The sequence below is a fragment of the Phacochoerus africanus genome, chromosome 12, assembly GCF_016906955.1.
Source record: "Phacochoerus africanus isolate WHEZ1 chromosome 12, ROS_Pafr_v1, whole genome shotgun sequence".
Taxonomy (NCBI): Eukaryota; Metazoa; Chordata; class Mammalia; order Artiodactyla; family Suidae; genus Phacochoerus; species Phacochoerus africanus.
In genome coordinates, this window is record NC_062555.1 from 17,005,194 (window position 1) to 17,028,182 (window position 22,989).

A 22,989-nucleotide genomic window follows, 5' to 3' on the forward strand; every position below is an offset into this window, starting at 1 on the left:
CGGCAGCCATTGCTATCGTGGCATTCTTGCTGCGCTCGGGAGGCTCTGCTAGCTCCGCTCTTCGTCTCTGGAGGAGAGACCGAGCTCAAGAGGAACGCCCTTAGAGGAGTATCTAAGAAATGGATGAGGAACTGAGTGTCGTAAGGGGGCTGCCCCAATGCGGCCGTCCCCGCCCCTGAGCACCGTGCTACTGCCGCCTCGGTAGCTGTCATGGCTGTCGTGCCACGTGACCCAGCTCGCGCAGGCCTGGTTTCCCGTCGCTCTAGTTCGGTAGTCCCGACTCCCACCCCTTTTCGTTTTAGGACTCGGATATTGCCTTTCTTCCCTCAGAAGGGCTACTGTGCAGACTCCGAGAGATCCGGTAAGTTTGTCATGAGGATGGATGTTGCCAGTGCTATCCCTACCCCTATTGTCTCCGCGGAGTCCCAACCTATAGGATCATCTCCTTTTACACCATCTCTACACACTCCCGGATTGTGGTCCCCAAAGTATCCTTGAAACAAACGAGAAAAAAGCCGTACTGGTCCCGCTAATCAATGCTATAAACATCTAGGTTTGCCGAATCCTGTTGTCCGCGTTTCCACTAACACGGGGGTCTTATAAGCTAAATGGGGGGTTGCCTAATCGCCTTCTGCTTGCCTCTTTCGGGTAGATAGTATCGGCTTTCCACAAAAAATGTCTGCTCAGGCAGGGCACGCTAGGGTGTGCGCCTGCGCAAGTCCTACGTTAAGGCGGAAGGGGCACCGGAGGAAGAGGCTGGGTGGTAAACAGGAAGTGGAGGTTCCGAGCCTCGGGGGCGGCACTGAGGTAGGTTCCTCGGGAGACCCAGGGTCTCCTGAGTGGGTGGACCCGTATCAGTAATCGGATTCCTCGGGAAGAGGCGGGTTAGATGGCAGCCTCGATCCGACTGTTGTGCTGGTGGCTGTAGAGGCTCCGTCACACCGGCAGGTGGGTGTGTCGTCCTTCCACCCACCCTCGGAAAGGTCGAACACTGGAGTCGGATCTCTGACCCCGACGGATCCGACGGGGCGGAGAGCACGGTACCCACCCCTGCGTTGCTGAAGTTAAGATTTTCAGAACTTCAGACATCCTCATCCAGGACATGGGAGGTCGACCTCAAAGAGTACTTGTAGAAAATGTGTTGTCACAATCAAGAGTATTGTGTGCCATTATCACTAGAAGGCTTGGTTTTATATGCGCAGAGATGGTGTATTAGTTTACTTAGGTGATAAAGGAAGTTTACATGGATATTGTTTAGAAGGTTATATGTTTTTGAAGAACCTTAAACGTTTCGAGTCGTAAATGAACTTGCTCAATTTTTCGTTGAATACGCAATGCATTTTCTCTTTCTTAAGTACCTGGTGCTCTCCAAAACCGGTTTCGCCTTGAATAAATATGGTAAGGGAGATGTTTAAAGTAGGTATTTTGGAGTTTCCGTCCTGGTCAGCGGTAACAACCGGATGCATGAGGACGTGGATTTGATCCCTGGCCTCGCTGAGTGGGTCAAAGATCCAGCGTTGCCATGAGTTGTAGTGTAGGTCGCAGCCCTGGATCTGCTGTTGCTGTGGCTGTGGTGTAGGCCGGCAGCTACAGCTCCTATTGGAACCCTAGCCTGGAAACTTCCATATGCCACAGCTGCAGCCCTAAAAAAAGACAAATAAATAAATAAATGAATAAAGTAGGTATTTTTTACACCGTGCAGCCTTTTCCCAGTAAGAAAAGTCAATGAACGACATTGTATAATGCCTTCAGATTTCTAGGCTCTTACTTGCTGGAATCCACTCGCCATGTTTAAATCTTCAGTTAGACTGTCCTGTATTATCTTCTTTGTCTACCCAAAGACTTTAAACAAGTGACATACTCCTTTCTTTTTTTTGAACTAAAAGGTGTGGGATTTAATTTTTTAAGTTGGCATTTCACTAAGGTAGTTTTCCAGATATTTTGGTGTTTAGAAGAGACATTATTGACCGAGCATTATGTGGTTGTTTTTGTCATTAAACTCTTATTAGCCGTTCTGTGGAAAGTATATTTATTATAGCACACATGCTACAACTTGGCATCTGCAGTGTCTTGTAGAAAATACAGTTAATTTCAAACCCATTTCTTTCAGGTAACCTTAGCCGTCTAAATAAAGGGCACCATTTGAACCTGTTTTGGAATTATATTCTCTGGTCCTGTGTTCTTATTTGCAGCTGTCCAACCACAGTCTAGTACTGTGCTACTCAGAGCTGTAGTTTAGGGACCAGCAGCATCACCAGCTCAGGTCCTACCCTAGACTGTTGAATCAGAGGCTGCATTTTAACAAGAACCCCTACCCCCTACCGTGGTGATTTTTATGTACGTTAAGGTTTAATCATCACTGCTTTAGTATATTTAACATTGCAGTTACTCTGAGCACATTTCCAAATGCTGGTTTTTTTTTTTTTTAATCTAAACATAGGCTGCTATAAATAGGCAACTAAAACCAGACTGACTTAGAGCAATGAAGTATTTTATTTATGTATGTGTCTCATATATACTTATATTAAAATGTGTATATTCTGTAGTAACTTTAAACTTTTATCTTTAAAAGTATTGTTTTAGGAGTTCCCGTTGTGGCACAATGGAAATGAATCTGACTGGGAACCATGAGGTTATGGATTCGATCCCTGGCCTCGCTCAGTGGGTTAAGGATCTCGTGTTGCCGCAAGCTGTGGTGTAGGTTGCAGACGCAGCTTGGATCTGGTGTTGCTGTGGCTGTGGTGTAGGCCAGTGGCTACAGTTCTGATTAGACCCCTAGCCTGGGAACCTCCATATGCTGTAGGTGCAGCCCTAAAAAGCAAAAAAATAAATAAGTAAATAAAAATTTAAAAAAATAAAAGTATTGTTTTAGTATCATTATAGCAAAGGCGTTTTAATTTTTATACATTTCTTTTTTGTCCGTAGGCAAAAGCATCTGGAGAAAATGACACATTGGTTTCATAGGAACCCATTAAAAGCCACAGCTCCTGTCCCTTTTAACTACTATGGCGTCATCACTGGCCCTGCTGCTTCAAAAATTTGCAGGTAGGTTTTAGTCAGCCTCCACAGGCGTAGATTGAGCCATCTTTGGATACAGGGTTCTTTTTTAGGGCCATGCATAGTGCACGAGTGTGGAGCACACTGTCCTTAACCTTAGATTCTTTGTAAACTTATAAACAACCTGAGACGTTAAGGAATACATTATCTAAACTGGGTCTTCAAATTTAGATCACTGAGTGAGTCCCAGAGAGGCTAAAACAATCCCGGTTAAAGAGTCAGGGTATTGATTACAGCCGAACAAGAGGCTGCGCAAAGCGTCACGTGTGGATGTTGTTTGTCAGCCAGGTAGTGTGTGAATGGAGCTCTGAGCAGGCAGAGATCCCTGTGCCCTGAAAGTGCCTTCGGAGTGTTCAGGAGAAGAAAGGATTTGAGCTGGAGTTGAAATAAAGGTATGGCTTAGACCAGAGGCTGGCAGACTGTGTTCTGCTGATGGGCCCACTCCTTGCTTTTATAAATAAAGTTTAGTAGTGCCCGGCTCGCTTTCTTTACCTATTGTCTAGCACTGCCTTTCCTCTAGACAGTAGGGTTAAGTAGTCCCAAGGGAGACTTCATGACCCACAAGGCCTGAAATATTTATTTTCGGGCCCTTTACAGAAAACGCTTGCAGATCGCTGACTTAGAAGGCAGAGGAGAAGATCATTTCTGTTAGAAATGTAATATTCTGGAGTTCCTGTCGTGGCGCAGTGGTTAACGAATCCGACTAGGAACCATGAGGTTGCGGGTTCGGTCCCTGCCCTTGCTCAGTGGGTTGACGATCTGGCGTTGCCGTGAGTTGTGGTGTAGGTTGCAGATGCAGCTCGGATCCCGCGTTGCTGTGGCTCTGGCGTAGGCCGGTGGCTGCAGCTCCGATTCGACCCCTGGCCTGGGAACCTCCATATGCTGTGGGAACGGCCCAAGAAATAGCAAAAAGATAAAAAAAAAAAAAGAAAAAAAGAAAAGTAATATTCTGCTAAGATATTTGAAATGTTGGTATTATCTCACTCAACGAAGCATTTGGAGCATGTGCTTTGTCCTCGGCACTTGGCTAAGTCCTGGGTACGCAGTCCCTCCTCTTGGTGTTGACGATTTACATGTAGTCTGTCTTCAGTCACTCACTGTGCGATGTGATTTCTGGATCCATCACCAAGCAGGTTGCCTTCTGAAGTTAGATGGGGACCTGGAGCAGGATCAGGTGGGAGCTGCTGATCCAGATCTAGGCTTAGATGCAGCGTTGTACTCCCAGATGAGACCACGGAAGAGCGGGGTGGGGGAGCCAAAGGCTGCACGGGTTTGGAGGTGGGCATGAGAGGGGGACATGGAAGGAAATACAGAAGCAACCTTTAGAGATAAGAGGAGAATCTGGAAAATGTAGTGTTATTGGAGTCAAGGGAGGAAAGAATGTCGAGAAAGAAACAGTGTCTGTAGCCCATTTTGCTACAGGGAAGCACAGGAGACTGGAGCCGAGGGGACAGGTTAAAATGACTAGTGGCCACGGGCTTTTGCATGTTTCATGTATGTTGTGTTATTGAGTGGAATTTTAAAATAATGGTTTTCTACTTACTAAAGTATATTTTGCATAATGTCACATTTAAAAATTTTAAGGAGATGCTCAAATCATGCGCAGACATTGTTTCCTCTTGTTGTGAACTGGTCAGAGTAACTTATTCTTAATTCCTCCCTGCGTCTTAAATGCTTGTGTTAGTTTGACTTTCTTAAACTTGCTGTATATTTTATCACATAATTGTATTCATGAGTTGCCCCTTTAATTGGACAGCATTTTATTTTTGTACTGCTTGTAAAACTTTCTGCCAGTGTTAGTCCTAGTTAAGTTCATTCCTGTACGCTTGGTAATGTCTTCAAGGAGTGTGGGTGTGCGTGGGTGTGTTTAAGCGTTTGCAATAGAAGCTTTCAAGCCCCTTTTACCTAGAGTCAGTGTCATACAGCTTCCCTACCTTGACTCTCTTTCCATCTCACAAAAGTGACTTGAGATCATCCAGAGCACGACTGCTTGAACTGTTCACCGATTTGAGCTGTAATCCAGAAATGATGAAGAGTGCAGCGGATTCATATTTTTCAGTTTTACAAGGTTAGTTATTTCAATGAACTTAGTTTAGTCTTTAAAAATGAGAGATGCAGAAGTTCCCATTGGGTTCTCAGACTTTGGAAATGTGAAGAGCTCAGTCTCCTAGCCTGTATTCTGTGGGATGCTTGAGTTTCAAAACTGTGGGGCGATAAGGCTGGTGTGTGGTTTTTCTCATAACATTTTGGAAATTAAATGTGTGCATATTTCACCTGTTACCTTGGGAGAAGGGGAGAGAGGGCCTGGGCGTCTCATTCAGGCACCTGGAAAAGTCGTTAGCTGAAGAATGTTCTCGACAGAACACAGTGTTTCCTGTAAAACCGAAATGCACTCTATCTTTTCATAGGTTTCATTAACTCTTTGGATGAGTCCACCCAAGAAAGCAAATTACGATATATTCAAAATTTCAAGTGGACCGATACCTTACAGGGGCAGGTGCCCAGGTAAGCATCACCAGCAGTACTGGATCAAAGCCCTTTTGGTGACAGTTTAGCAGTGGTTAACTCATAACCTCTGTCTTGAAGGAATAAAATATAGGTCTGATCAGCACTTTCCTTTATCAGGAAATTAATGAAAAACTTGTGACCTAAACTCCTAACACAGACTACTTAGTAAAAACATGTTTCTCTTGGACCAGATCTATTTTTGAGATAACAAATGTAAATGTTAACAAGAATTGTGAGGAGCCTTGACTTTTAATCATATACAAAAACTGACTTGGGATTCGGAGCACAAACCGGGCCTTTGGCTCGCGCTTCCGTTCAAGCGGCACAGAATTTTGATGTTCCGCTACTTTTCTGATGGACGGTCAGATGTCTTTGAAAAGTCTCCTCCTTCCCTTCTCCCCAGTTCCACCACAGCTCCTTACTCTTGACTCAACAGCATCCTTTTGGCAACACCAGATCTTAAACCCAGTGAGTGAGGCCAGGGATCGAACCTGCATCTTCAGGAACGCTATGTCAGATTCGTAACCTGCTGAGCCACATTGGAAACTCTTGGTTCTGCTCTTTTTATTTTTATTTTTTAATATTTTATTGGAGTAATCTAGAAAATTTGAGAACTGTTACATCTTTGATATTTATATATAAATGTAATTTTTGTGGGTAATTCTAAAAAACGATGGTTAGATGCCACAAAGTAGGTGGCAATGCCTTAAGCGTATACGTGTTGTTAGGCCCGAGGGCCTCTTCCATCCTTGTCAAGGGGAGTGCTAACCTTCTCTCCTTTCATACAACACGGTTCTGCTCTTTTTAAAAAACTTCCCCTCAGGACTTTCTCATCACTTGAGACTAGAAGATCTAATTATAACAGGACACCAATCAAAATGGTGCTAAATTTTTATTCAACTGCTTTTTGTTTTTTTAAACACCATTGGATTGTTTGAATGGTCTTATACCCTCACCCCAGTCTGCTTTAGAGTTACCATTTTCTAGCAGCAGAAGGCAGGGCAGTGGAGGTTTTTGCTGAACCGCCATCTCAGGCATTGCAGTGGACGCAGTGTGAACTTTGGATTCATACCCATGCAGGTGCAACCTCAGGGCTTCAGCTGTGTGAATATCTGCTTCCTCAGCGGTGTGTGGGGATTCCAGGGCTTTTGTGAGGAAGAAAATGGGGAGGGACTAATATGATGCCAGGCATTTCATAGACGTTCAATAAATGTTAGTTTCCTTCTTTCCTTGAGAGTACATATATATATTTTTTTTTGGTCTTTTCTATGGCTGCACCTGAGGCATATGAAGGTTCCCAGGCTAGGGGTCTAATCGGAGCTGTAGCCACCGGCCTACACCAGAGCCACAGCAACACCAGATCTGAGCCGCATCTGCCACCTACACCACACCTCACAGCAACGAGGGATCCTTAACCCACTGAGCAAGGCCAGGGATCGAACCTGCAACCTCATGGTTCCTAGTCAGATTTGTTAACCACTGAGCCACAATGGGAACTCCCCTTGAGAATATTGTCTGTAGAATTCATAAATTGGGCAGGAAGTTGGGGACTGTGGGTCCTTTCCAAGCTGTAATATTCTGGGATACCCAGGCTCTCCAAGTGAGTCCTCATTTTCTGTTTTTCCTTATGCGCCTTTTGTCCTTCATCGAAAGTTAAGGAATATTTTCCTAAAAACTTTTTTTTAAAAGAATCAAACCTCAGAGCTCCCTCTGTGGTACACTGGGTTAAGGACCTGGTGTTGCCATGAGCAGTGGTGTAGGTCTAAGGCACAGCTTGTCTGGCATTGGCTCTGAGCCGTAGCCTGGGAATTTCCCAGGTGCAGCTGCAGGTGCAGCTCTAAAAGGAAAAGAAAAAAGCAGGTTGGGTCACAGCTGTCAGAACCGTCTCTACCATCTTGGGTTTTTTTTTTTTTTTTTTTCCTCTTTCAGGGCTGCACCCAAGACATTTGGAGGTTCCCAGGCTAGGGGTCAAATCAGAGCTACAGCTGTCAGCTTGTACCACAGCCACAGCAATGCCAGATCTGAGCCCTGCCTTCTGACCTACACCACAGTTCACAGCAACACTGGATCCTTAACCCACTGAGCAAGGCCAGGGATTGAACCCGCAACCTCATGGTTACCAGTTGGATTAGTTTCCGCTGAGCCTCCATGGGAACTCCTATCTTGTGCTTCAGCAGCATCCTTTCCTTCATTGGGGATGTCCTCCTGCTTCCCTTTGAGCCATCTTTCAAGGCAGAATTCAAATTCTGTAAATGCCATTAAGCCTTCTTTAATCATTCTAGCCTGAAGTGGTCTCTCGTCTGAAATCTAGGTGATATAAGAATCACCTGCTTCAGAATCAACCGTATGTTGTTAGAAATGCAGATTTTGGGTGCTTCCCAGGCTCTCTGACTTTGTGGGGAAGGTTCCAGAAATCTGTATTTTTAAAACTGTTAAATGTACATAACTTTGGGAACTACTACTTTGATATCTGCTATCCTGGACCATTATGTTTAGTCATTCATTGTTAGTTGTGTGGGTGTGTGGGCATGAGCATGCCTGTGTCGTCCTATCTCCCCGCCCTGTGAAACACAAGAACTCTTTCTTTTTTCTTCATTTTTTTCAATTAGCTCTTTATGATTTTGAGTAAAGCGTGTATACAGTAGGCTTCACAGACCGATGTCTCCGTATGTAACGTGTTGATGATCGTGTTTCTAATTCTAGTGCTCAGCAGGACGCTGTGTTTGAATTGATTTCCATGGGCTTCAATGTAGCTCTGTGGTATACCAAGTATGCTTCCAGACTGGCTGGAAAAGAAAAGTAAGTCAGAGGTGGAGGGGTATATGCCTGTTTCACTCATATGCATTTTTCACATACATGGAGCTTCCCTATTTATCAGCGGTTCTGCTGAAAAGTCCCACTTCTGATAAGTGTAAGGTTGCCTCATTAATGTTAGTATTTAAAGTATCGGGATTATGGAGCCCACTGTTAAAAGGGAAAACATTTCTAGTAATCTTGTCAGGAGGATGGTTAAAACCCCAGACCAAGAAAAGGGAATATTAAGGAATAATTGACCACATAAAAGTACCATAAACAGGAGTCCTCTTGTGGCTGAGCCTGTTAAGAATCCAGCATTGTCACTGTAGCAGCTTGGGTCCCTGCTGTGATATAGGTTCAATCCCTGACCCGGGAACTTTCATGTGCCGCAGGTGCAGCCAAAAAAAAAAAAGTACCATAAACAGAGTTAAAAAACAAATGACAGGATTGGTCAAAAAAATTTCAGTGCATATGACAAATTGTTCTTACAATGTATAAAACATTACAGATCAACAGGAAAAAGACCAACATCAATTCGGTACAAGCAAAGGATGTAAAGAGGCAATTCACAGAAAGACACAAAAGCCTATTAGTATGTGAAAGATGTTCGGAGGATTAAAGAGTGGTGAAATAAAATGAGATGCAGTCTTTATGATGGTAAAAGAGGGTATTAGCCATACGGATTGGCACCTTCCAACTGTGGTGCACCCGAACTGGGGATAACACGCCGCCTTCGAGAAAGGAAGCGGAACTGTTTGTGCTGATGTGAGGTTCTCGCTAGAGTGACTGAGGTGATTGAAACAAGCTGCATGGTGCCTTGTGTACGTGCGTGTTTCTTTAAGTAAGTGCAGCCATCAGCGTGTGTTATTTTCTACTTGTTTATGCACAGAAGATCTGGAAGGAGAACCAAGACGCTCCTAGACAGGAGCTCTCTTTTTCATTTGTAATGTCTTCCCTTTGGATGTTTTTCATATACATTGATTACTTAAGTGTCAAATTAGATTTTTTTTTTTGGTCTTTTTGCCTTTTCTAGGGCCGCACCTGCGGCATATGGAGGTTCCCAGGCTAGGGGTCGAATTGGAGCTACAGGTGCCTCCCTACACCACAGCCACAGCAACGCCAGATCCGAGCCGTGTCTGTGACCTACACCACAGCTCACGGCAACGCCGGATCGTTAACCCACTGAGCAAGGCCAGGGATCGAACCCACAACCTCATGGTTCCTAGTCGGATTTGTTAACCACTGCGAGAACTCCTAGATTAGATTTTTTAAAAAGGAGGAAAATGTGAAAAACCCAAATGACTAACTTTTGTCGTTTTATGATAATGTATTAATTACAGCTTTAACACCAGAAAAGGAATTCGTCCTATAAATGATGTCACCACTTTTTTTTTTAGCATAACAGAGGACGAAGCAAAAGAAGTCCATCGGAGCTTAAAAATTGCAGCTGGGATTTTTAAACATTTAAAGGTAAAAGAATAAAAATATATTCTTAAAGCTGTAATTCTTGAATCATTTGTGTTTGTTTTTTTGCAGGGCGGGCGAGGGAATTATTTCATTACATAAAAAGAGCTAGTGTGTGGTTTCCTTATGCTCAGTGCCTTGTTGATGAGGGCAGCCGATTACAGATGATTCAGTGTCTCCGCTTTAGAAAAGTCATCAGTGAATTTACAATTAGATGATTCTAGTAGTACGTTGCTGCTTACTGTTGTGTCTCTTCTGAAAAGATAGGGAAAAAACAAAGCAAACGAAATGGATGGTCCTGAGTATTTCTCCTTGCTGTCTGCGGCGGTTTCCAGGAGCAGTCATGCTTCTGCAGAACCAAATTTTCTGAGTATATTCATCATTATTTCGGTGAAAGTGCTAGTGGGGCAGTCAGTACACATTAAATCACATCCAATTGCCTGGAGGTGTGATGGGAATGAAGGGAAAGACTGAGGTATTTTCCAACCAGAATTACCCCCATCTCATTCGAATTAAACCATCGTTTACTGGAGGCTCCCGGAGGCCAGCGTTGCATTTTCTCCTGATAAAGTAAGTGGTACAGTGATGACAACGCTGTGGTCCTGAGTTAGCTGCAGAGCGGTAGTCTTCCGTGAATCTCCTGTTATTAACGTAAGTGAACAGTTCTGGCTGTCATGCAACAGGGAACTCTGGGTTTCATTTCGGGTAAACCTTTTCTAAGATGAGACTGTGACTTGCATATCTGAGCAGTTTGTTTATGACCCAAATTTTGCTTATGAATTCGTTTTTACCAAAGCTTATCCAAAGCTTTAAACGTGTTAGGGTACAGGCGCTTTTATTCTCCGTAAGCTTAATATTGCGCCTTTTTACACAACTTTTGTTTGTGCTCTAAATTTCTGCTACATCCCAAATTGAATGTCTCGTAACTTTCACTGTTTTTAATCTCTTGAGTTAAAGTTTGGCTTTTTGTGTTTGTTTTGTTTCCTCAGGAAAATCACGTCGCAAAGCTTATCACACCTGCAGAAAAGGGGCGGGATCTGGAGGCTCGCCTCCTGGAAGCGTATATCATCCAGTGTCAGGCCGAAGCTCAAGAAGGTAGCCTAAATATCCTAAGATTTCTCTTCTTTTGAAAAACGTTTTGGCGTTTATTCTTCCTTGGAGATCCGAATTAGCTGGAATTGAGTTTCAAGATTTGAGAAATTTATAGCGAGAGATGATTTTTACCTGGACGTTTGCCTTGTTTTCCATTCGCAGGAAAAGGCTTCCCCGATCAGTGACTCTCTTTAGGAGGGTTTTGATTTCGTGCCGTTTCTGGCAGCCGCCAATGAAGTCCGTAACTCCTCTTTTCCCCCCTCTGCCTCGCTCATTTCTTTTTCTCTTCCACTGTTGGGCTTACCTTGAGATCGTCACCTTTCAGTGGCAGGAAACAAATGCTGATGTGTGAAAACCATGAAGAAACTTTGCAGGCCTTTGTTTTTCTCTGTTTCAAACTCCAGTGGCCTGCGAGTATCTGTTCCTCTTGCGTCTTGCCGGTCTGTGATCATGACGCTCTCTGATTAGCAATGGGCTAGTGATGTATTTCAGGAAGTGGTGTCAGACCCAGCAAGGTCGATGTTTTCTGTTTGTTTATGTTTGCATTTTCTGTAGCTTCCTTCTCACATTAAAACTTTATAACTATTAAAATCTCAAATAGGTGTCAGACTGTCTTTTGCCATTAAAGTCAAACTCGGCACATGCAATGAACTTACTCATAGATCCACTTCGTTGTGTTTGGTTGTAGTAACCATTGCTCGAGCAATTGAGCTGAAGCACGCACCTGGCCTGATTGCTGCCCTGGCTTATGAAACAGCCAATTTCTATCAAAAAGCTGGTAAGCTTATGATTCAGTTCTATTTTTAGTCTTTAGATTTTTGCATTAAGCTCTTGGCTTAGTAGGGAACAAGCAAAAGGAAAAGATTCTCAGATTGTTTCATCATTTGCAAAGGTGGAATAATATCTGCATTATTTTATTAATTTTGTTTAAAAGAAAAGAATTAGAGCTGTTCACACTTCATATGCCCCATAATTTCTAATGAAAAGGACCATCCATCCTCTTTAACTAGTTAGATCTAATACTTAAACAGCTATTTTTCTTTGGAATTCTTGTTGGTCTTTATAACAACCTTATAGTTACTATCCCTATTTAGGCAGGACACTAAAATCCAGATAATTAACATAACCTGTAACTTGTAGCAGGTGGGAGCCTGGGACCAGAACTTGGGTTTTCCATTAACCTGTTACTCCTTTCAGTCACTTATCTAGGAGACACGCATGTACTGCTCTTTATGGGGTGGTTCCTCTTTTAAATGTGGGTATACCAAGATCAGAAGAACAGATTTGTCGCCTAGGGAAAAAGACAGCCATGTCACCACATTACTATAGCTGAAGAAAGGTGTCGTTACAGCAGTGGAGTAAGAGCCCAAAGGACTGGTGTGCTGGAGAAGGCTTTCTAGAGGCAGAGCTGGGTTAGCCTTATTTTGAAGTAGAAATAGGAATTCTAAGCTCTGCTGAGATGCTTTAGCATATGGAAAGAGTAGGACTTTCTGTGGGATGTACAGAGATGAGAAAGAACTTGGCACATTCTGGGACCTTTAGACTGATGCTCTGAGCTGAAACAGGATGAGTGACAGGCGAAAAGGTTGGGAAAGGTTGAAAGTTGTTTACAAACCAAAGGAAAATTGGTTCGTAAGCCCTTCGAAAAAGTTTGGCCTTTATTCGGTAGATATTTAGGACCCCTTAAAGGATCCATGAGGTACAGAAGTTTCCGTTGTGGCTCAGCGGCAACGGACCCAACTACTATCCATAAGGTTGTGGGTTCCATCCCTGGCCTCACTCAGTGGGTTGAGGATCCAGCGTTGCTATGAGCTGTGGTGTAGGTCACAGACGCAGCTCAGATCCCACATTGCTGTGGCTGTGGTATAGACTGGAACATGCAGCTCCGATTCTACCCCTAGGCCAGGAACCTCTGAATGCTGCAGGTGCGGGCCTTAAAAAAAAAAAAAAAAAAAGTGTGTGTGTATAAATCTGACCTGATTGGATTCTAATTTTTAAGAAGTCGTCATCATTGCAAGATGAGAAATGGGCTTGCTGGAGAAGGAGTTGTAGGCTGACTCTGCTTGGCCCATAATCATTTCTTCCTAAGAACCAGAAGAAATGATGAAAGCTTTGCCAAAGACAGCAAAGTAGGACATGGAGAGGAAGAGAGAGATTTGAGAGATGTTTGGCAGGATGTGTGAGCACGTGTGTTTTGCCCAGACTCAGGGGTGACAGGGTGAGTGAGGTTGGGAGACGGTTGTAAAAATTCTGACTTGGGTGACTTGTCTTTGCATGTTGCTATTTCATAGACATTTTTGAAAAGAGATGCTGTAATGGTATAATTCCTATTTACCTTGAGGTTTTTGGTCATAACCTATTTTTACTATCATCTCAAAGTTAAATTACATTAACCATCCAGTCAAAGAGGTGGCATGGTGTTTAACCAGTCTTATTACGTAGTTAAAATAGAATTATGGGGAAATAAGTCACTTTAAATAAAGCATGGTTTTTTTAAAGTGTGTAAATGCTTGAGTTTTATGTTTGAATGGCCTTCTGCTTTTAGCATCTGAACACACGAACTGAAAGTCTTCTAGCGAATCAGGGTGAAATTATATTTTGCTTTTTAAAATGTAACTTTAGATCATACTTTATCCAGTTTGGAGCCTGCATACTCTGCTAAATGGAGAAAATACCTTCACCTGAAAATGTGTTTCTACACAGCCTACGTAAGTATGTTTAGCCCAGAAACAGTGTCCTGTAGTTTCCCTCTGTCCCCTTAAGTGCAAGTCCTGTCATCTCTCCAGACTCTTCATTAGCCATGAATAAATGGCCACTGGAACCTTCTGCAGACTTAGGGAGGATGCTCTCGTTTCATCCTGTGCTTGGAGGACAGTTACTGACTCTGATCTTAAGGCTTCCGGCACGGCCCGTCACCTGAGTTGGTGAGGAACCGTTCATGCGATTTCTTAAACCTTATAGACTGTTTCAAACACACTTGCCGAAGCCTGGGTGCAGTCTTGCACTGATGTAGACATTTAAAGTTTGAACGTTCTTTACGATTCCAGACTGATGAGATTTTTTCCTTAAAACCTGCTGGGGCCTTAACTTCAGGGTCCTCCCACTCCATTAGCACAGTAGTTTCCCCCTCCTTGTCTGCTCTGCCCTAATTTCACACAAGGTTTCAGCAGATACTTCTTGCTCTCGGTCCGTGGTTGGAAGGCTAGTTTGGCCCCAGACTCAACATAATTCCACTTTTATACCAGCAGAGAAAGCTTCTCAAGTAGAGAGACGTAGGGGCTGCGTGGATGCTCCAGACAGTGGACAGAGGCACTTCTTTGTCTGGTGCATACAGAAAACAACATTAGTAGAAGCGTCACTGGGGAGAGAATGAATAAAAATGTGTTTCTCTTATCAGGCTTATTGTTATCACGGTCAGACTTTGTTGGCTAGTGATAAATGTGGTGAAGCAATCAGGTCTCTCCAGGAAGCAGAAAAATGTAAGTATTCCTGCCAGAACATTAACTCCCCTTTTAAAAACTAACCTTTTATCATAAAGGGGAGTAGGCAGTTAAAGGAGATTGTGGCTGAGTTCATGAAAGGGAATGAGAATCGGTGAAGTAGTTAAAGAAAAAATGCTTCAAAAACCCAGAACTGGGAGTTCCCGTCGTGGCGCAGTGGTTAATGAATCTGACTTAGGAACCATGAAGTTGTGGGTTCGATCCCTGGCCTTGCTCAGTGGGTTAAGGATCCGGTGCTGCTGTGAGCTGTGGTTGCAGACGCGGCTCAGATCCTGTGTTGCTGTGGCTCTGGCGTAGGCCAGCAACAGCTCCAATTAGACCCTTAGCCTGGGAACCTCCATATGCCCCAGGAGAAGCCCTAGAAAAGGCAAAAAGACAAAAAAAAAACGAAAAAATGCAGAACTTGTAAAAAAAAAAAAAAAAAACCTAGCTCCCCTTACACTGGTGTTGGTATTGCTCTTCGGCTAGTGACAGAGCATCTTTGATTTATGGGCTTTTGAGTATAAACAACCAGTAATTAACCGGAACCTGCATCGCTTTCACATGTAGTTTATGCGAAGGCAGAAGCATTATGCAAAGAGTATGGAGAGACAAAAGGACCCGGACCAACAGTCAAACCTTCAGGACACTTGTTCTTTAGGAAGCTTGGAACTCTCGTGAAGAACACCCTCGAAAAATGTCAGCGAGAAAATGGATTTATGTGAGTGCCGCTCAGTACCATTTCAGGGACGGTGACAGTGGTGTTGTGTGTACAGTCGGCTCTCTGTGTTCTGGAGGTTCACCTCTGCAGTTGAACCAACCGCAGAAGGAAAGTATTGGGGGGGCGGGGCAGGGTGTGAAGAATTCGGCAAAGTCCCAAAAAGCCAAGTCTCCGTGTGCCGCAGGCCAGCAACCGTTGACCTGGCGTTTACATTGTCTGCGGCGTTAGAATCAACCCGGAGCTGCCCTCATGCTTCCTGGAGGATGCTCACAGGTCCGTGCAGGCACTGCTTCACACCACACGAGAGACTTGTGCACCTGGGGATTTTGGTATCTGCCAGGGATCCTGGAACCAACCCCCAGAGATACCAAAGACCGTATCGACTGCACAAATACAGACTGTAGAATACGGCTGCATTTTAATGTTTAAGTATTAATATTGTTTTAATAATATCCTAGTCTCTATTCCCATGCAGTTTACATCAAGTTGCATCCAAGTTGAGTGTTAATTTTCCCTTTAAATCAGTGGTAGGATTCCCCTGTGCTGGACCTGACTTTTATTCCACTTCTGATGACGCTGTATAAAAGCAGCTTTTAAAGTGCAGACCTGAATGAGCGTAGCCACTTAGACGGTCCTCATTTTTTCTCCCCTTTGTTTCCCTGCTGTGCACTCTCCACGGGCCACGAATATGTCCTCTGGGCATATTCATCTCACTCTGGTTTCAGCCGCATATAAAGCGGGGGGATGAATTTTCAGTCCATCCTGTCTTGTCCCGTCAAGGAGTTTTCCATTAAGTCAGCCTTGTTCAAACTGCAGATCAGCACCTGTGGAGGGCAGGCCCCTGCTTTTGTCTCTTTGCATCAATTTCCTCTTTGAGAGAGTTCCCATTGCAGCACAGCAGAAACAAATCCAACTCTTACCCATGAGGATGCAGGTTCGATCCCTGGCCTCGCTCAGCGTGTTAAGGATCCTGCATTGCCGAGAGCTGTGGTGTAGGTCGCCGATGCAGTTTGAATCCCAAGTTTCTGTGGCTGTGGTGTAGGCCGGCAGCTGCAGCTCTGATTCGACCCCTAGCCTGGGAACTTCCATATGCCACAGATGTGGCCCTATAAAGCAAAATAAATAAAAATTAAATAAAATTAAAAGAAATAAAGATAAATTTCCTCTTTGTGTCCTGCATCTGCTCCGACCGGGCTCTTTCCCTTCCCTGGACGTGCCTCATTGAATTTCCAGCACTTCAGTTGGAAAGCACCTGACCTGAAATCCGGGTGGACTGGCCCTCTTTCATGTCCTCACAGCACCATTTCCTCCCTCAGAGCTTCAGGGTTTCTCGACTCTCATCACCTGCTCACCCGTAAGCCGCTGGCCACAAGGACTAATTCTCTCCTCCTCGTCCTTGGTTGTCATTGTCTTGTGCAGGGTCTTGGACATAAACAGACACTCGTAGGGAATGAATGAGTGAACTGTGTACATTGCTTTTTGCAGTTACTTTCAGAAAGTTCCAACAGAAGCCCCACAACTGGAGCTCAAAGCTAATTATGGTCTCGTCGAGCCTGTACCTTTCGAATTTCCTCCTCTGAGCTCGCACTGGACCCCAGAGGCGATGGCTGCGTTTGACCTCACCCAGAGGCCCAAAGATGACAGGGTATGTATGAGACTGGGTTTCTCCGCTCATTCACAGAGGCTTAAAACAAGGACTCAGGCTTCACAGTGTGATACTGTCCTCTGTTTCAGCACTTGTCTAAATGTTAAGTAACTCATTACAGTGCGTGGTATCAAACCTGAAGTAGAGGACGGAGTTTCCACTGGGGGGCACTGGGATCCATGGCATCTCTGCAGCACTGGGACACGGGTTCACTTCCTGGCTCGGTGGGCTGAGGATCTGGCATAGGTTGCAGCTGTGCCTTGAATATGACCCCTGGCCCGGGAACCACATACTGGGGGCAGCCAGAAAAAGGGGGGGAAAATCTGCTGCAGAGCCTCCCAGAGATGAGAGCTCTAGACCTCAGTTTCCTGGGATTTTTTACGTGATTGACTAACGTTGTCTTCAACCCATTGTCTTGCCTTTTTACAATGTGTCGGCACCTCCTTTAAGAAGAGGGTAGGAAGATGGTTCTAAAAAGGCCGTAGCTCATGCCCGTGCTATTGCCGGGACATCACTGCTTTTGATTCGCATGGTGCATGGTGTTGGAAGATTTGAAACTCTTTCAGCATCCGTGAAATCATCCAGGGTGAAATCAGACGAGTTCGGTTCATTTAGATCTAAGCACATCTTAGTGCTAAAATCACGTGGCAGAGTAAGTGGAAACTTTGGGGTTTGGCCATCAGCCCACCAGGCTTTGGGAAAAAGGCACGGGAGTTATTCTGTAGCCAGAGCTACTTAGCTCCTTCGAACTTTTTTTAAAATATGATTTCCTACCCGTCCTTAAATCATTATTCCTTAAAATAACTAGTTTTGTATCCCATTGAGCCTCTCAATGCCCTAAGAGGTAGCCCGTTGCTGTCATGAGTTACTTTCAGACTTAAGGCTCCACATGCGCAGGTTCCTGGCTCAGCCTCTCCCTCCTCGGAAAGAGGGCCGTTCGCGTGATTTGTGTCCACCCGCCCAGCTTTTCCTCTTCACGGCAGTGTCGCCTTCTGCGTGTGTCGGTAGTGGAATCGGTGTGTCTTTTGGGAACAGTTCCTTAGTCGCGGTGTGGTGGGAGTTCATGTAGCATCTTTACATTAGCCTGACATGGAGAAGATCTCCTGTTTTTCAGACCGTGGTTTATGGACTGGCGCTGTATTTTCTTCCCTAGGGCAAACCCAAGCCGGAAGAAGTGGTGAAGCCGGTGAAAGAACCAGATATCAAACCTCAGAAGGACACTGGATGTTCCGTCTCCTAAGACGTGGTGACGTGGCAGCGCTTTGACTTCCACTGTGGCAGATGAGCTCGGCCACGGACCTTCAGTTCGTATTCCTAAAATGATTTCTCTGAAGCCTGTAGGTTTAATGTAGTCATTCAGAGGGAATCTGCCTTCAGTTTATTCTTGATTTGTCATGCAGTGGAGATGTTTCATGCTTTGCTTTGAGACTCCTTCCTAAATAGGACAACGTGGAGAGATTTTTCTTGTGCTGTAAAGGGCAGACTTGGGGGTTGGGTGTTTCTCTCTCGAACACCGGGTAGTAGTTAGTTTCAGGTTAGTACGTTACAGACCAGAATCATGTGATTTCAGATGTGTTTTTCTATCTTCACAAAAAAAGGTTTATTTTCCTTCCTCTCCTTTGATAGCAGAAAAATGACAGGGGTCAGTTTTTAACAGAGACGGTCTTCTCCCCTCCCATTATTTGAATTGCAACACAGACTCGTTCTGTTTTGAGCCATTTATTTTTTCTGGTGGGGAAAAAAAAAATCACTTCCATTAAATATCAGAAAATCTTCACACCAAATCCCTTACACATTAGAAGCTGTAATTTACTCAAAAATCAGTGTTTATAGCTATTTTGAGACCATTTAAGAACTTACTCCTCTGCTGGTGGTTCTGCACTTCATTTCCGTCTCAATAAACAAACCTACAATATTTTGTAAAGTATCTTTTCTAATGAATTTTTTTACCTGGGGACAGCATTCTGTCAGAGCTCTTGGTGTTCTGTATGTGAGAAGACAGAAGAAAGCGTTTTGCAGAAGTCAGTCAGATACTGGCATGACATAAAGAGCTCTAAACCTAAACAAGATAGGTTGTCCTGAATTACACCACTAACACGCCACTTCTCGAAGTCAGAGTAGAAAACTCTCTTGCCTGTCTGCAGTGTACCTGGTTTTTATATGGTTTTCTAATACACGGTGAGAATTGTACTGCTTTAGGCCAAAGGCCGTAGCAAGAACCTAGAGAGCAAACGGGTAGCGTGTTCCTTAAGCCAAGCTTGTGACATTTGAAATAGGTTAGTGCATACACAAACCTGGGAAATAGGAGCTACATAATCCTAGAACAAAAATCATGCCTGTAGGTTTATCTTCTTTTGATGACTCTCCTGGGACCTTGGCTCATTTTTCGGTTATAAACGACAGATTGGCTCCCTTCACAAAAATGATGGTGTAGGCTGAGCGCATACTCCGTGCCAGGCGCTGGGCTGAGCACGTACGTAGATAAACCTGTGAATCCACACCACAGTCTTGTGAGAAAGAAGTAAAATCTGCATAAAGTATTGAGATAGGAATAAACATTTCATTATGAAGAATAGATTGTATCTATCTGAATCAATATTGTATTCAAATAAATGATTCCTTAAATCATAGTTTATACTCTTGGGGAAGAAACTACATAGAATCATTAAGGGTTTTTCCTTTTTAAATATGTAGAAATGCTAATTACTCCTTGCTGTAGAGCATTAAATATCTGAAGCTGCTGTTTCTAGAAAAAGTGGAGTAATAACAGACATTTGCTTTTATTTTGCTGTCTATGGAACAGTACTTTAAATTTCACTGTATGTTCTGTGCCACTTACTGACAAAACTTTATAAACAGTTCTTGATGCCAGCGTCGTCCTCCTGGCTCATGGGGTCCGTTCATTTGAGGGGCAAGTGCTTAGCCTCATCATTAAGTTTTCACATGGCCGTTTTTGTGGGTCATACTACACACATGGAGTGAAAACGTGGGATGTGCTCAGTGCTCCTGTAAAAAGCAATGAAGACGGCGACTACATTGAATCAGTAATTGGCCGCGTTGACATAAGCAGATAATAAATCTGTTGACTCAGTGAAGATAAATAACACGTAGTGACCAGACTCTCCTGTATAGATGATATTCCTGAAATGATGTTGGAAGTTTGGGAAAGTTAACAAATGGAAAGAAACTGCATGGATGTTACGGAGACGACCTGCTTGTGTGACCTGTTGCATATACTTAACTTAAACCGGATAATGACAGCAAGCATTTTGCTAAAAGTGTCGTTTGTATAATGAATTATCTTTTTATTTATGAAAATAAAAGTAATTTTACTTACAGTTTCATTGGGCTTTTTGTTTGTCAAGTACTCTTTTATATTTATTAAGCCAGAAACAGTTAATACCATATACACTCATAATTCCTCACAGTTGTATTTTAAAGCGGCAGATGCGTTTGCTGTTTTATGCTACACGAGTTCACTACGTCCTCAGCACGCCTTGACCTCTTTCGTTTCCATCTATGCTTATCGGCACGTCTCACCTTTTCATCTCGAAGCAGAGTTTCCGTCTGTCTGCGTGTGTCTTGTTGGTAGTGTTATCCAGCGTGGCGCAGTCCTGTGTCCAGTGGTCAAGCAAGGATACCGAGCTTACCGTGATCCCTGTGCAACACTCTGCAGAAAACTTGGTAATTGGAAACTTGAGGTAGCATCTTCAGTGCTGTATAAATGTACTCAAAGTCGTATTCAGAAATGTTTCCTTATTTTCTAGAGTAATCACCTTTAGGAAAGAGGACATTTTTATCTTAATGTGCATAAAAATAAACTTGTATCATTTGGTTCACTACAATTTTGTGACGAAAGTCTTTGATATTTGAATAATTTGCTTAGGATGTACATTTTTATTTTTTAAAATGTTTTAGTAGTACATGAAAGGGCTTAAAGTAGTGGTTCTGGAGAGGGACCCAGCAGTGTGAGTTACAGAACAGAAAGTCGTATTGGATTGTACTTAATTCAAAGCCAGAGCCATCACTTAGGCACTCAGTGTGATGCCTGCCGTGCTCTTAAGGTGGGTGTGAGTGCAGAGCTCAGATACTCCCTGGAGAAAATGGTAAACCACCCAGGGCCTTCATGGATTGTCTAGAGCTGCTCAAGTCATTTGACTCAAGCTGTTGATCTCAGCCTTCTGGGGCTGGCTGGGCAGGGCCAAGGTGGCTGAATGCCCAGGCCTGTCCCCTCTGGAATTTCAAGCAATGAATTTCCTAGATGATCTGCTATGATATAGAAAGAAGCTGAGAAACATCCCAATAGGACAGGCGTGGCAGTGATGTCACCACTACCATGGTGACCAGGTGCAAGTCCCCAGTCTGATAATGAAAATACAGAAAGCTGCTGCCAGGGCAGGTTCCGTCAGCACTTCTCAGGGGGAGCAGTGGTTTGTGTTTTCATATTTTATATTTTTCCTTAGCTCCTCACGGTACCTGCCTGTCCCCACTGTGGTGAGTGGGCAAGGGGCAGCAGGTGAGCTGCCTGTGCAGGGCCTTTGGCCGCCTGGCCTGCTCTTGCCAGAGGCCTGGCCTGCACCTCAGGAAGAGGGAAAGGGTTCCAGGTTTAAGCTGATTATTTGAAAACTTTTTTTGTGTTTTGTTTTCGGTTTTGGTTTTTTTTTTTTTTTTTTTTTTTTGCTTTTTAGGGCTGCATCTGTGGCATACATAGGTTCCCAGGCTAGGGGTCGAATCAGAGCTGCAGCAGCCACAGCAACATCAGATCCTTAACCCACTGAGCGATCCAACCTACATCCTCATGGATACTAGTTGAGTTTGTTACCGCTGAGCCACAGTGGGAACTCTGAAAACTTTGGATTAATGATAAGTGAAAGAACTCTAGGAGTTTGAGGTATTATACCTTCCTGAAGTTACACCGAGATGAAGAACTAGTGTGTTATTTTGTTGACACAACCGACAATGCTTTGGTTTCAGGGAAGGGGGTAATTAAAATGAAATGAATGAGTGTGAAAATGTAATGGAAAAAGTATTCAAAGGTAGCCATGCTAACATCAGCAAATAGCTGCATTTACAAGGCTCATCTCTCCTTATTTTTCCAAGCTATTGTGTATACCTTCCCCCCCCCATTAAAGTGCACGACAGTAGGATTCATTTATTGCACAAATGCTGTGTTCCAGTTGGGTCGGGTGTTGGAGGGCAGCAGATAAAGCTGGGGGCACGCAGGTAACCCCTGCCCCCCTGGCTGGAGCATGGGGTGAGAGGGAGGGGAAGCGGGGGACAAACAAGGTAAGAGAAAGACGGATTGTGTTCAGTGCTGACAAGAGCTACGGAGACGAAAGAACAGGATGAGCTAATAAGAGGGTGACTGGTGGTCGTGATCGTGGGGCGGGGGGTGGTCGTGGGGGGGAAGGGAACTGGCCGGTGCCTTGAAAGACAAGGGCTCCACGCCGACCTTTGCGTCAAAGCCCTGGAGGGGGCGAAGGAGGGAGATCTTGGGGGGGAAGGGCTTGTCCAGACAGCAGCCGGGAGAGCCTGCTGGCTGGGGAGCGAGGGGCCAGCCCAGATGGCCAGACCCACCCCCTCTGTGGCCCTGTGGGGACTTCGGCTTTTACTCTGGGTGACCTGGAGAGTTTCAAGTTCGGGGAATGACACGATTTGGTTTAGGACATAGTGACTCTGCTTCTGAGTGTGGACAGTAGGAGGCCAATCAAGAGGCTGCTCACCACAATTCAGGTGAGGATGACGGCTTAGCAGGCTGGTGTTAAGACTCGGGAAACATCCCAGGGAGTTTCCTGATGGGTTGGAAGTGAGGAGTGATGAAAGGAGAAGAAGCGAGGACATCTCCGGCGGTGGCTTTGGTCTGGGGATCTGGAAGAATGGAGCTGCCACTCACTGAAGGGAGAAGATGGCCAGAGTTGGGAGTGAGGGGGGGTGTGGGCAGGGGGAGTTTCAGGAGAAGCGGGGCCTGGAAATAGAAGCAAAAGAGTTAGACGTGGTGTGGGAGTTCCCATTCTGGCTCAGTGGAAACGAATCTGACTAGCACCCATGACGCTGCAGGTTCGATCCCCGGCCTTGCTCAGTGGGTGAAGGATCCAGTGTTGCCGTGAGCTGTAGTGTAGGTCGCAGACATGGCTCAGATCCCACGTTGCTGTGGCTGTGGTGTAGACCACCAGCTGCAACTCCAATTAGACCCCTAGCCTGGGAGCCTCCATATGCCGCAGGTACAG

The 22,989-nt window shown here is 44.5% G+C and overlaps 1 protein-coding gene and 1 non-coding gene across 6 annotated transcripts; one reads left to right on the forward strand and one right to left on the reverse strand.

Annotated features, from left to right (window-relative positions):
* BROX (BRO1 domain and CAAX motif containing) lies at positions 1 to 20,100 on the forward strand. 5 transcript variants are annotated; one of them, XM_047755583.1, is made up of 13 exons: positions 1 to 361; positions 2,926 to 3,045; positions 5,019 to 5,125; positions 5,466 to 5,562; positions 8,269 to 8,364; positions 9,759 to 9,831; positions 10,815 to 10,920; positions 11,606 to 11,695; positions 13,540 to 13,625; positions 14,315 to 14,396; positions 14,967 to 15,117; positions 16,603 to 16,762; positions 17,916 to 20,100. In XM_047755583.1, the coding sequence occupies exons 2-13, from the start codon at positions 2,945 to 2,947 to the stop codon at positions 18,000 to 18,002; spliced, it is 1,236 nt and encodes a 411-aa protein (XP_047611539.1). In that variant the 5' UTR covers positions 1 to 361; positions 2,926 to 2,944; the 3' UTR covers positions 18,003 to 20,100. The 5 variants fall into 5 exon arrangements, with proteins under 5 accessions (XP_047611539.1, XP_047611538.1, XP_047611540.1 ...); XM_047755582.1 differs by lacking the exon at positions 1 to 361 and adding an exon at positions 719 to 807; XM_047755584.1 differs by lacking the exon at positions 1 to 361 and adding an exon at positions 814 to 948.
* On the reverse strand, positions 6,231 to 6,356 carry LOC125113126 (U6atac minor spliceosomal RNA). Its single transcript, XR_007131356.1, has one exon. It is a non-coding gene; the product is annotated as a U6atac minor spliceosomal RNA (small nuclear RNA).
* Positions 20,101 to 22,989: the final 2,889 nt, after the last annotated feature.

What these genes read in the sequence shown, in the direction of transcription:
- BROX (XM_047755581.1), top strand. An exon ending in GGATTTTTAAACATTTAAAG is followed by an intron (nt 9,832 to 10,814) that starts GTAAAAGAATAA and finishes TTGTTTCCTCAG; the next exon opens with GAAAATCACGTCGCAAAGCT. An exon ending in TCTCCAGGAAGCAGAAAAAT is followed by an intron (nt 14,397 to 14,966) that starts GTAAGTATTCCT and finishes TTTCACATGTAG; the next exon opens with TTTATGCGAAGGCAGAAGCA.